Here is a 13793-nt window from a genome sequence, read left to right on the forward strand (position 1 = left end):
GTCAACGACACGTCCTCATTGTCACCTGTATGCGACAACACTCCCTCAGTATCACCCGTAGGTGACGACACTCCCTCAGTATCACCCGTAGGTGACGACACTCCCTCAGTATCACCCGTATCATATAACATAACTCTATCTCATATGATATTCTATCCTCTAGGATAACTACGTTATCCTTAACTCCCTCCCTCAATCGTAACGGCAGTTTCACGAACGTTGCGATTGGAATCACCATTCTTCGATTAAAAAAAATCGAGCAAGAACGCCATTCTTTTCGAACCTGCACTTTTTTTTTTTTCTCTCTTGATGAGAACGCCTTTCTTTTCGAACTCACCAATTATCTCAATATGAATACTCGAATTGGACGCGATTCCAAGTACGAGTCTTTTCTCCAACACAAACCTCATCTTCTACCAATTTGCAGCGGAATTATTATATTAATTACGAATCCCGCCGGTGGATTTATTTTTCTAACCCACCGGCAGGGGATATTTTTTTTTTGTAGACGGGTCGTAGGATCTCCCTAAGCTCTTGATACCATGTCAAATATTGTGTAATCTCGTATCCTTCTCATTAATAACACACGTATATATATATAGTACAACTCATTACCTAAACCCTAGATTACATATTAGGTAACATACCATATGTAGGACTCATATTAGGTAACATACCATATTTAGGACTCTACAGAATATTCACAATATAATATCTCCTATATTCTATCTTAACACATATACTCCGTAGACCGTACTCTCTTTAAGTCCGTTTTTATTAGGAAAGTGGGTTTATACTTTATAGTAGAATAATTTAAGTCTTGTTACAACCTCCTAAGTGATCCGTACTAAGTGAATAAGCTTAGAGCCCTTTGTTTTCATGAATGTATCAATAGGGATACGGAATACCTTCGTAAGGTCTATGGTGTTAGGGTGTAAATGAACTGTTTCGTTGGTGACCGGTTTAGATTGGTGCAATATATGTTTGATGTGAGCTTGATCATGAACGTAGAAGGCTAGATTGTGTACTGCTTGACATGAACTTGATCATGAGTTTTGAAGGCTTGTTCATTTGCAATCATGAATAACATTTTCACCAGTCACATATAATTCATTAACTAGTGTACATAAACAATTTGTTTACTGATGTTCATGAGTGGCTTGATAATTTGATATGAAATTCTTCTGAGTAATTCAGTGTTTATGTCCATTAAGATCATTGAAGAACACTTCTGATAGTATATGAATTGAGTTTGAGCAAATTCTGGACACACTAATTCCTAAATGAGCTTAGTTTGAATAAGCTTTTTGACTTCAACTGATTAGCTCAATTCAACCTGAACATGAAGATTAATAGTGTATTACTCGATTTTGCTTGAACTTTAATGCATTCTAGAACAATAATTTGTTCGACCAAAGGATTAGCAACCCACATATTGTGACTAATCAGAAGCATATACTGAAAAAGTTTGTGTATAACTCAGCTATATCTCATGAAGGTTGGTAATTGTTGGGTCAACTAAACATTTTCATATATAGTTCGAGGTAGCTCGAAATTGTGGTTCATCCATTTTGTGAATTCTTTCAACTAATTTGTTTATGAATGTTTGGTGCATTACTGCTTTTTGAATGACTTAACTGATTGATGGTAAATGAAGCTCACTGATCAAGTTTCGTTTTATGCGTACTTTTTGCATGAATTTAAAAAAGCAGAAACTGCATGAATTTTTGAGCAAAGAGTATGGAGGGCCAGGAACATTATTGGTGGAGCCTTTCACAAACATGCTAATTGCTCTTAAGGACAACGATTTGCCTGCTGCTCCTTTGGCTACTAGAGCTTCCTTGCTATGGGCTCAAAACTGCATTGACCGCGACTGGCGACTCTGGAATTCATCACCACCTTCCACTGATCAAGTAAACCATCATCCTAACTTCTAAGTTCTAACAGTTATTCATAAGAATTATACAATGATAAACTTTGAACAACATTGCAATATTCATGTCATTTCTGGGAAGGAAAGTTTCATACAAGCTTACATTTGCAACAACTTTTCCAGATTTTACAGTCAGTTTTTTTCACCTCTCTTTTTCCAGATTCATACTCTCATTATCTATACATTAGGAATTGGCATTTTGGATGCATCAAAAGTGGACTTGGAAAGAGATTGACCCCTTTTTACCCTTCTCCTTTTGCCTGTTGAATTCCTTCTATTAGCTTTTACAAAAGTCTTGAAAGTCATATCTTCTGGAAGATGAGGTAGCTTAGCTTGTTAGTTCCATAGTGATGATCTTCTTTCAATTCACCTCTTCTTCTAGATATTAGCTTGTAGCCTCAGAGATGCTCTGTAACGATGGCCGCCATGTTTTTGATCTCGAGTTCATTGATCTTGATGTTAATCTCTGTCTTTCATGGTCTGATCCCTGTTTTCATATACATACGGAATTATTCTCATTAGTTTCTTCAATACTTTGACCAAACTATATGAAAATTAAAAGGGCAAATTGTAACATAAAATTGTCAATTTTTTTTAAAAAAAAATCCTCTTTTTTCTTGAAATTTTTGAACTTTTACCTGATCATTTCTTTCTGATTCATCTTTTTCCCCTTCTGTTTCTTTTCTCTCACTTGTTTGCAGCTTTCCACTTCCAGACTCCTTTTCATTCATCTTTTCCTTTGCCATTCTTTTTGCCATCAGAACCTTCTTAACCTCTGTCATCATCAAACAACAAAGATTAAAATAAGTAACTTCACCTTATAAAAGGAATTATTATTAATTAAGCTGTGATCATCAATTTGGTACCAACCTTGTGAAGTAACGAGGCGATAAGCCCGACCGAGGACAAGAGTATCCGTGGGTCGGAGCAGCTTCACCCGGGTATACCGGACCGATTTCTTCTTATCCGAGGCTCCGGCTTCGTCGTCGGACATAGGTAGAGGTATGATTAAGGATACATAATGACCAGGGTTGATCTTCATAACTTCATTAGCTGTAATAGGCCAATACATCCTCTCAACTTTCCCACTTGGGTGTTGAATCACCAATGCTGCTGCATCCACTGCTTGGCAATTCCCCATATTTTCTCTTTCCTCTTTTTTTTCCTTAGAAGAATGAAAATGAGTGTCTTTTTAGATGAGAGGAAATAAGGGGAAGAGAGAAGATGTGAAATAAGGACAAGTCTTTATCTTAAGGGAGTACCCACCACCATTAATTTAAACAAGGAAAGCTTTAACTTACACTAGTTTGCTTAGCTTAGCTTATATCTTTGTTGGTGTACTACTACTATGACTATTTCACCCAACTAACTCAAGTTATGGGTATATATACATACAAGTTATGTTAACAAGTATTCGTGTCGGATCCTCTAACAATCAGATATGGGTTTAGACTATGGACCCCGACACTTCATTTTGGGTAAAAATCATGATTTTTTTTTACAGTTTAACCGAATCGAACATCTTGCCATCTAGGCACGTACCCGATGCCGAGTATGGACCCTCCGACACTTCATTTTGGGTAAAAGTCGTGGATTTTTTTACAATTTGACTGAACCGCACATCTAGGCACGTACCCGAGGCCGAGTAACGTAGCCGGCTACAAGTTTCCCGCACTGGATGACAACTTTTTAGGTTTAATTAATTGGAAGGTCAGCTAGTTGGTTAAAATCTTAAGTAGAGGATAACTAAGATTTGAGATTGAATCTTGTCTAAGTCAGTTTTTATCTGATACTCACTCTACCCCAAACAAGTTCATTTAATTATTTTTATTTTTATTTATATTTAATGACTATAATAATGTTGTGTGTTAATGCTAGTAATAATTTAGTAATCATGTGTTGGTCAATTAAGCACCCAGGAAGGTGCCTGAAATATAGGCATATAGCCTATACCAAGGGACCCATATGGGATTATGGGTTGATGTCATCACAAAGTGGGGTCCCTATATAGGCCATCATCGGCACTGTCGACGGAGGTGATCAAGAACTTTGGAGTTTAAATATTACTAATTACATTTTGGAATTGATAATCTTGAGTATTTTAATTGATGATTTGGTTCTTTTGAGATTCATTCCTTTTCAAGTTTGAAGTTTTCCTATGAAAAAGTAGTCTCTTCATATCGGAATAAATTGTAGGATAATTTTAAAAATATGATTTTGAATTAAAATTTTGTTAGAACTTCTACGTGATATTGTATATAACAGGGGTATAATAAATTAATGTACTTCGTATTTGTTTTGGGTATGGAAAAAAATACAAGAGGTAAAAATGTAACGCTCTCAATACATCTTACTCCGTAGAATAGTAGCCTTCAAGACTTTACTTTATATGAATTGTGAATAGCACCATTAGAGATTTTATATACAACAAGTGTGTTAATATGACATCACGTATAACATTCAGAGTACTAAGCAATGTCTCTACCTAATGGAAATGAATTCACCTTTTCACACAATATGTGATTACGAGCAATTTTCTATCTATCATTAAGGCCTTTTTTATCCATGTTTATATACGGTCCTGTTCTGTTCATCTTATTTCCACTTATTTCAGGAAAAATAAGTTCAGATAAGTTCAGATAAGATAAGTTCAGGAAAAATAAGGGTTGACCAAGTATAATTTATAACTAAAATAAGTTTTGATAAGTTCTAATAAGTTCAGATAAGTTCAGTTAAGTTCAGATAAGTTCAGATAAGATAAGTTCAGGAAAAATAAGTGAAAATCAGGTGAATAGAACGCAGCCTACCTCGGGATGAAGAAATAGTATTGCTTTTGGTAATAAGATCCTTAGACTAAACTTGTTGTATACAACACCTTGTTTTATACAAGTTTTTGCCATGATATTTTTGCAAAGGTGATTGAATTTCATAATAATGGATGTGAAGAATTATTGTGTTATATTATTGTTAGAAGGATTTAACACCTTATCTACCATACATAAGGTATACGGCTCTTAAGACTTGGGTATGTGAACCTTAGGTTACTAAAGTAGTTGGGGCAACAAAGGATTGGATTGGCTGTGTTTGTTTGTCCAGCTCCTTTGATACTTATAAATTTATTGTCCTTACTTGGGTCTACAAGACTACTACCCTAAAAGATGACCAAGACCATGGTGGCCATGGTCCATGGATGATGACTTGTAACATTTAATGATGCAAAAATATTCTCTCCTTTTAAAGAATATTTGTCAAATATTAAGAAAAGAAAAAGTAATGTCACATTAGACACACTCACATACACCAAATCATCATTAAAATCTAATACTCCTAGGCAACACTCCATAATAATTACTTCATATGATCCTTTTTACTCGCGAATATTTGAATTTTGCACTAGTTATAAACTTCAAATGAATGTTATTAGATTCGTCTCAATGTAAATTTTTAAAAACATTATTATTCTTAATTTTTACTTATTGATATTTAAAGATGTTAATATGAAAAGTTATACATCGACAAACATGAAAAAGTTAAAACGATTCAAATGAAAGAGAACAGAAAACGTATTTGAAAAGCTTCTCAATATGATTAACATCTAATGATCTAATAGCTAGGCTCTTTGACATCGTTATCTTATTACAGTTTTTTGTTTTTTGATTCTAAAAGTCATATAGAGAGAGTATAGTAGAGTCTACAATACAATTCCTTTTATTTTTGTTTGAAAATTCAAAAGTGCTATAGAGTGAAGTCAAAACTCAATTTAGTTTAGGAATTTGATATTTACCTACAAATCCTACTCATTTCGCAGATTTTTCCAATTTTACTTTGTAAGTAAATGGTTAGTAGAGCTGCAGCTCACGAACTTAACTCGTAGAATCATAGGCTAGCCTAACTATTTATTTAGGGGAGATTATTGCTAGCTTAACTCATAGGCTCATAGCCTAGTAGCCTACGACTATATGAACTCATTATTGGATATGGATGTACATTGTTAAGAGTTCTCCAACTAGGCAACTAGCTATCCACTCTCTGTCTACCACCATCTCTCTACAAGATACTCTTAAGAGCATCTCCAATGGTTATAGCTAGGGACTAGCTTGAAATTTATGAAAGTTTCAAGCTAATAGCTAGATCATTGGAGTGAAAATAATAAATTAGCTTGGCTAAGCAAATTAGCTTAAACAAGCTAATTTGCTTGATAACTAGCTCTCAAAATTGCCAAATAATTAATTGACAAGTGGACAAGTGGGACAAATTTAAATAACAAACTAGTTTCTAGCCATTGGAGCACAAATTAGCTAGACAATAAAATAGCTTGAAATCTTATGTGACATAACAAGCTAATTGTTAAACTAGCTTACCATTAGAGATGCTCTAACAACACTTTCCAAAAAAACACTTAATATTCAAAAGTGTACTCCAATCTCTTTTTACTATTTGATGGTCCTATATTATATTCTTTATTTATTCAACCTGGTAATTAATTGTCTTTCACAAACAAAGTGACTCCATTTTTCAACAAGAATCAATTATTAGGGTATCTTGGCTAAGCTATTTTGAAGTAGCTCTCCATGAAAAGCTACTCAATAACCTCTCCAGATCCCCAATATTGATCAAGAGATAGTTCTTGTTGGAGAATTATTTAAAAAGTTACTTGAAAAGCCCAAGTATTATGAGCTCTGGATATATTTATTTGAGGAAGTCCAAATACATGCCTGGCATGTATTTGCAAAAACATGCCAACCCCAAATAAAAAGGTAAATGTAAATGTTAAATATTTTTTGGGGGAAATGTATAACGGAATTGTAAATTTGTAAAACGGGGTGGTGATTTGGCATTGCTGAGTTGGTATTGGTGTTACAAAAATGGTATTGGTATTACAAAAATGGTACTAAACTTTTTTTAAATGAAATTCATTTTCCTTAAATGGTACTCGTTTTGTACTAAATTTTATAAAGTGGTATTAATATCACAAAAATGGTGCTAAATATTTTAAAATGATATTCATTTTACAAACGGGATCCAAATTGGCAAACGGGATTGACTATTCAACAATTTCAAAATGGCTGGGAAATTACAAACAAGCCCATGGCATGTATTTCATAATACATGCCTGGCTGCGATTTTGACCCCCTCTATTTATTTCCTCCGAAATTTTAACTTGTCTACATGCTTTTACTACCTAACATCCAAATCATCTATTTCCTCCGCTCTTAATAAGTAAGCACATGTTTTATACATTTTGTAAAACAGGGAATGAATTTATTTATTTATTTGAAGGAACACAAGGAATCAAATTATTAAATTGAAAGTCAAAAGGAATTTTTTATTTACAAATTTTAATACCAATGAGTTATGCAAGATTTTATCACAAACTAGTTTTTGGGACCGGGCGATGCCTCGGGTTACTACATTAATAACATATACAATTGCTTATATATTTTCTTGTTGCAATGATAACATGAACACAAGTAATAGCTTAGTGGTAAATGCTTTATTATTTAAACTCAAGATCTCAGGGGTTCGAACCTTACGTAAGACATGTTTAATATTTTTTATTGTGTATAAAGATTACATGGAGTGAACAACTCATAAGTAAAGTGCCACATGTCATGTAAACTTTCTTAGAAACGCCTTTTAATATATAGTGGAGTCATGTATTCATGACGTGGTGATGTACTAGTTGCCACTACATAGCTAGGATGTGCAACGATCCAGACTGAAACGGGACTGGAATGAATCGGACCAAGACTGATATCCCTATATTTCTTGGAGCGGAATACCGGAGACCGGATCTTAAATTCCGGTCCCGTTGGACCTGAAAAAGAAAAAATTTCATTGTTTTTTTTTTATGTTAGCACCCGATTCATCATTAGAGCTAATTCGGATTCGGGGCACGTTTTGGGTGGATAGGTTTGAGTCCCCTCTCAATTGTTATTGCGGGGAATCGAACACGGGTTCTCCCTACCAAGTTCGGTCTCAATCACCACTAAACCAACAAGCAATTGGTAGTTTGATTGTTTTTTTAATTCTAGAACAATAGCGGAAAAGAGTAAACATCGAGATGTTCCTTCATTATTCTTGGTTTTCACTTTTTCATGGAAGAATCGACGGCCTAACTATATTGCAAAATAATGAATAGAGTACAACTTTTCAAAATCGTCCTTATACACAACTATTCTCTATGGCTAGCAAACGTGTCGGGTTGCGTTCGTGTGCGTGTCGAATATAAACGGGTTGGAAAACCTCAATACTAACCCGACCCATTTAATAAACGTGTCGTGGTGACCAGTTTAACTAATCATGTCAAAAACTCTTGACACTAACTCGTTTTTTCGTGTCGTGTGCTTGTTCAATAAAGTTGTCTCCATTATACGGAGTAAGATTTATAACCCAATACATTAAATTATTGGATGTTTTTCTTAAGCGGTTTAAGTCGTGTCAGTTTCGAGAATCTCAACACTAACTCGGACCATTTAATTAAACGTGTCGTGTAGTGAAGATCCGTTTAATTAAACGGGTCGTAAACCTTGACACTAACTCGTTTTTTTCATGTTCGTGTCGTGTTATCGTGTCATGTCTGATTTTGCCAGCTAACCCATAACTAAGCTTGATATGTATGTATTATGTACCCGTGTATATGCGTGCGTGTCATATTATTAACGACAAAATAGGAATATTTTTTTCATTTAAATAAATTTAACACATTAGTGGGGGTATGAAAGAAAATTCATAAGCGGATACCAAATTTTCAAGAGCTCTCTTAGACAATAGAGATGAACCGTGGATTATGGACCGTGAGACTAAACAAGCAAAAATGGTAGAAAATTATGTTCATTATTTGCCTCATTTTCAAATACGGACAACATTTGACTTTTACGCAATCCATGGTAGATTTGATTTTCATTATTTATTTTTTTGACAAGTATATTTTCAAAATAACATAAAACTCAATTTGTCACATGTGTTTTATAGATTATTATTTTGCTAGCGAGGGTTGTTCAACCGCCTGATAATGCCAATTATCTCCCGGTGTCGGAGACACTGTTTAAGAAATTGGAAATAACACGGCAATCATTTAGAAATATGAGCTTTTCCTATCTCTTTGTCATCCTATTATTGTGCAAATTTAAGTCTATTTCATTTTAATACTCCGTTTTTACTTTCAACTTTGTCTCATTGTATTGGTATGTTATATTTCTCCACTTCAATAAAGGATTTTCTTCCATAGAAACCGGATACGAACATTATCTTATATATTCATTTCCTTCAAAGATTCGATCACTTAATATTGTACTCGATTTTTGGTAGATAAGGGAAAAAAAACATCTTATTAAAAACATCTTATTAAATAAGAACGTCGCACAAGATATGTCAGTAGTAACCTGTATAACGGGGCGGGTTTAAGCTTAAACAATTGTAACAAGATTGTTATGTTATGAGTTATCTTTATGATTGATGATGACAAAGACTTCATTTATATCCAAACAATATATAGCATTTCGGCCAAAAGAAAGAACATAATAATTAGTATTAGAAATTAGAAATAGAAAATAGATGATGGACCAAATCACTTTTTTTAAAGAAAGATTAAGAAAATATATTATGTAACTTTTTATTCTCACTATTGATTAATGATGATCATCCAAATTGCATTAGAATTAGAGCTATGTATACCCCTCTAGGCCCTAGCCACTTACTTTCAAAGCTATCATGGTGTGGTCAATCTCACTATCTCAGGGTGATCCGCTCAAGGAAACAATTATTAGATAAATAAAATTTGATGTATATTCAAAGCTTGAAAGAATAAAAATATGGTCAAATATAACTTAAGTACTTGATAAGACAATTATTGTACAAGTCATTAGTAGTTAGTACTATGATTTTCTTTAGCACTCAAATTAAAGATTGTCCATTTCAATAAATTCTTAATTTGGTGGTTAAGATTGAGTACATGTGTGTTAGAGCATGTACATTGGGGTTCTTGAAGTGGCTCTTCAAGTAGCTCTTCAACAAGAACTATCTCTTGGTCAACATTGGGGCTCTTGAGTGGTTCTTGAGGGGCTCTTAAGTAGCTCTTCATGCGTAGCTCTTGTCCAAGAGCCCTTCAAGAATTGATTCTTGTTGAAAAGTGAGGAGTAACTTTGAAAATTGGATAGTAACTTTAGTTAAAAACACAATTAATCGTGGACCATCAAATGGTAAAAGTAATAATGGAGAGCTCATTTGAGGAACCAACCAATGTTGGGTGTTTTTAAGAATGAATTCTTGAGTGTGTCTTGTAGAGAGATAGTGGTAGAGAGAGAGAGGAGAGTCCTCCAATAGTTCTTTTGAAAAGCCAACCAATGTACATACTCTAATAGGTCAAGGTTTCAAATCCTTTGTGTCTCATTTGCACCAAAAAAAATAAAATTGCCCATTTGAACCAAAATGTAGATATTATGAGATCTTTCAAAAAAAAATTAAAATAAAGCCAATGAATATTTAAAGTTGAGTATAAAATAAAGCTTATAATACGAGGATAAGTTTTAAACTTAATGAGTGGAATCCTCAGATATTTTGTGCAACTAGAGATAATTCAATGAAAGAACTTTTTCTTTTGTTATTGTCGAGAAAGCCTTAGATGATGGTAATGTATACGAGATTTGATCTTGTAGCACATCTTGAATAGCATCTCTATTATATAAGATCAAAAGTTTTTGGGTAAGACCGTCTAACGGTTAGACCACTTTTTTGGTACTAACTAAACTAGTGTAAAACATAACTATAAGTAATAAATTCATAACTAATTGAATAACAAAATAGTTAAGGTATAAAGATAAATAGTTAAATTTATGAGTCGAATAGTTATTATTTTTGAACAAACTTATTAATAACTAAAACTCATAAAATCTTAACTAATTGATGTCATTTCTTAACTAATCAATTCTGTTGTTTAACGAATTGGTTCAGTGCTTAACTAATAGGTTCGGTTGCATAACTAATTGGTTTCGTTGCTTAACTAATTGAATTACAAACTTGACTAATTGGTTTCAGCGTTTAACTAATTAGTTAAAGTGCATGCATAAAAGTGGTCTAACCGTTAGACCGTCTTTCCTAAAGGTTTGTAATATAAGATAAGAGCTGAGGTCTTTTTGGTAATCACGCTTTTGGTGTCCCCCGCGTAAAATACCAAAATACCCTTTAGCTCAGATATTCTTCTCCAATTCAATTGTGACTAGATTTTAGCCCGTGCGATGCACGAATTCTATTAAATTGTTATGTTTAAATAAAAATCCTATGTATATACCACTTTTATATATTAGATTAGATTAGTTTTTGATTTTGCATTGAATTTCATTTTAGATTTTTTTTTATTATGAAAGTGTTTGTTTTTGGATGAAATTGTATATGCGTAATATTAATAAATAATTAATAAAAATATCTACGTGAAAGTTAATCATTTCTTTACGTGGAACTCGAATTTTTTAATTCAAAATTAATTTTGAAATCTTATTTTTCATTGGCTGAAACCATTAGATTTTTCTATGTGGCGCTCTAATATTGGATTAATGTTTGATTTTAAATTAAATTTTATTTATTTTATTTTAGATTATTGTTTGATTTTGGATGAATTTTATTTTAGATTTATTTTTTAATTATTAGAGTGTTTGATTTTAGACGGATTTGTATATATTAGTAATTAATTAATTAAAATATCTACGTGGCACCTAATTAATTATCTACGTGGAAATCGATTATTTTTTTAATTATTAGAGTGTTTGATTTTCGATGGAGGTGTATATATTAGTAATTAATTAATTAATTAAAATATCTATACGTGGCACCTAATTAATTATCTACGTGTTACTTGATTTTTTAAATTAAAAAAGAAATTAGAAATATTATTTTTCATTGGCCGAAACCATTAGTAATCCTAGGTGGCGCTCTAATATTTCAGAAAATATTTCTCCATTGGCCGAAACCATTAGATTTTTCTACGTGGCGCTCTAATATTGGATTAATGTTTGATTTTAAATTGAATTTTATTTATTTTATTTTAGACTAGATTTTAGCCCGTGCGATGCACGGATTCTATTAAATTGTTAAGTTAAAATAAAATTATTATATTTATTAGATAAGTGTTTGATGTTGGATTGATTTTAATTTTATATTTTATATTTTTAATTGTTAGAGTGGTTGATACGTAGTATTCGTAATTAATTAATAAAAATATCTACGTGTAACCTAATGATTTATTTACGTGGCACTCGACTTTTTAATTCATAAATAATTTTGAAATTTTATTTTTCATTCGCCAAAACCATTAGATTTCCAACGTGACGCTTTAATATTGGATTAGTGTTTGATTTTTTATTGAATTTCATTTTAGATTAGTGTTTTATTTTGGATTGAAATTTATTTTAGATTAGTGTTTGATTTTGGATAAAATTTTATTTTTGATTTATTTTTTAATTATTAGAGTGTTTGATTTTGGATGGAGTTGTACATATTAGTAATTAATTAATTGAAATATCTATGTGGCACCTAATTAATTATCTATGTGGCACTTGATTTTTTTAATTCAAAAATAAATTAGAAATCTTATTTTTCATTGGCCGAAACCATTAGTAATCCTACGTGGCGCTCTAATATCTCAGAAAATATGCCTCCTTTATATATATATATATATATATATATATATTAGATTAATATTCGTAACAATAAACATTATTTCTTATTAAAAAGAAAGCATAAGAAATTAATTTTCTCAAAATAAGTCATCAACCTCTCATCTTCTATGCACTCCTTATAAATAAATCTACTAACAACCATTTTCGTTATATCTTAGACAATCAACTCTATATAAATAATACTTTAGTTCTTACTGAAAGTTTATGCTTTAATATGTGATTAGCCAATTACATTGCGAGAAAAAAAAATGTGATTGCGTAAGAAACCGTAAATCAATTGAGCATAAAATATGTGATTAGCCAAGTACATTGCGAGGAAAAAAAAAGTGAAACACACTATTTATATATTAATTTTCTTTATTGTAATACTACAATTTAGATTTTTCGTCATATAACAGGTGTATTACATTGTTTCACTATGTAAATGCTTTCACAAATTCTTATTTACATGGGTTGTACGATAAATATTGTACACCGAAGTTAAAGTTAATGTAAAATGCTTAAAAGTTACCCTGGTATACGTAAAGGTTATCTATTTTTTACTGATAATATTTTTCATTTTAATAAAAAATACTTCTTCAAAATAACTAATAATGTATAAAATTTATCATTTAGCCCTTTAAAATGTTAATCTATCAACTTATATTTTAATAATATAAAAGTTAGAGAAAATTGGGTAAAAGTTAGAGAAAACCGGGTAAAAGTTATGTTGGTGTACAATAAATTTATTGTACACCTAGTGCATGCAAGACCTTTTGAAATGTTTTTAGCTAGAGATTATATCTAATTTTTTTTCATATGAACTTTTTGAACAATTTTTTCTAGCGTACTCCTATTATTTATTACGATTAGTTGTCATAACGTAATTTTTAATTTTTATAATCTCGCACGCATAGCGTGCATTTAAGACTAGTTTCTCAATATTCTAATGTCTAACCACGTAAACTGTTTAGGAATTACTAATACTATAATAGTTTATTTCAAACTCAAACTCATGATGAACAATTAAGTCCTCTAAAAAAATAATGGAGTATAATTTGTTAATTTAAGCACCACTTGTGGATACTCCGTACTATACCATAATAATAGGACTAATTGGTTTATTGAAGTTTGAATTAATTTGAATGACACTAATGATTAGATAACAATTAGTCATACTAGAGCCATTATAGGGTACAGACTGGCAG

The 13793-nt window shown here is 31.9% G+C and overlaps 1 protein-coding gene across 1 annotated transcript; it reads right to left on the bottom strand.

Moving 5' to 3' along the window:
* Positions 1–1976: 1976 nt before the first annotated feature.
* On the bottom strand, positions 1977–3242 carry LOC110782903 (uncharacterized). Its single transcript, XM_021987159.2, has 3 exons — positions 2804–3242; positions 2572–2708; positions 1977–2420 (listed from the first exon to the last, which is right to left on the bottom strand). The coding sequence occupies exons 1-3, from the start codon at positions 3072–3074 to the stop codon at positions 2319–2321; spliced, it is 510 nt and encodes a 169-aa protein (XP_021842851.1). The 5' UTR covers positions 3075–3242; the 3' UTR covers positions 1977–2318.
* Between the last annotated feature and the right edge of the window lie 10551 nt (positions 3243–13793).

Source organism: Spinacia oleracea, chromosome 1, assembly GCF_020520425.1.
Source record: "Spinacia oleracea cultivar Varoflay chromosome 1, BTI_SOV_V1, whole genome shotgun sequence".
NCBI classification, from domain to species: domain Eukaryota; kingdom Viridiplantae; phylum Streptophyta; class Magnoliopsida; order Caryophyllales; family Amaranthaceae; genus Spinacia; species Spinacia oleracea.

Bases quoted from the DNA above. Each gene is read 5' to 3' on its own strand.
- LOC110782903 (XM_021987159.2), bottom strand. From the start codon at position 3,074: ATGGGGAATTGCCAAGCAGTGGATGCAGCAGCATTGGTGATTCAACAC. The intron at 2,709-2,803 runs GTTGGTACCAAA...TGATGATGACAG, and splicing joins TCGCCTCGTTACTTCACAAG to AGGTTAAGAAGGTTCTGATG. The intron at 2,421-2,571 runs GTAAAAGTTCAA...ATATGAAAACAG, and splicing joins AATCAGAAAGAAATGATCAG to GGATCAGACCATGAAAGACA.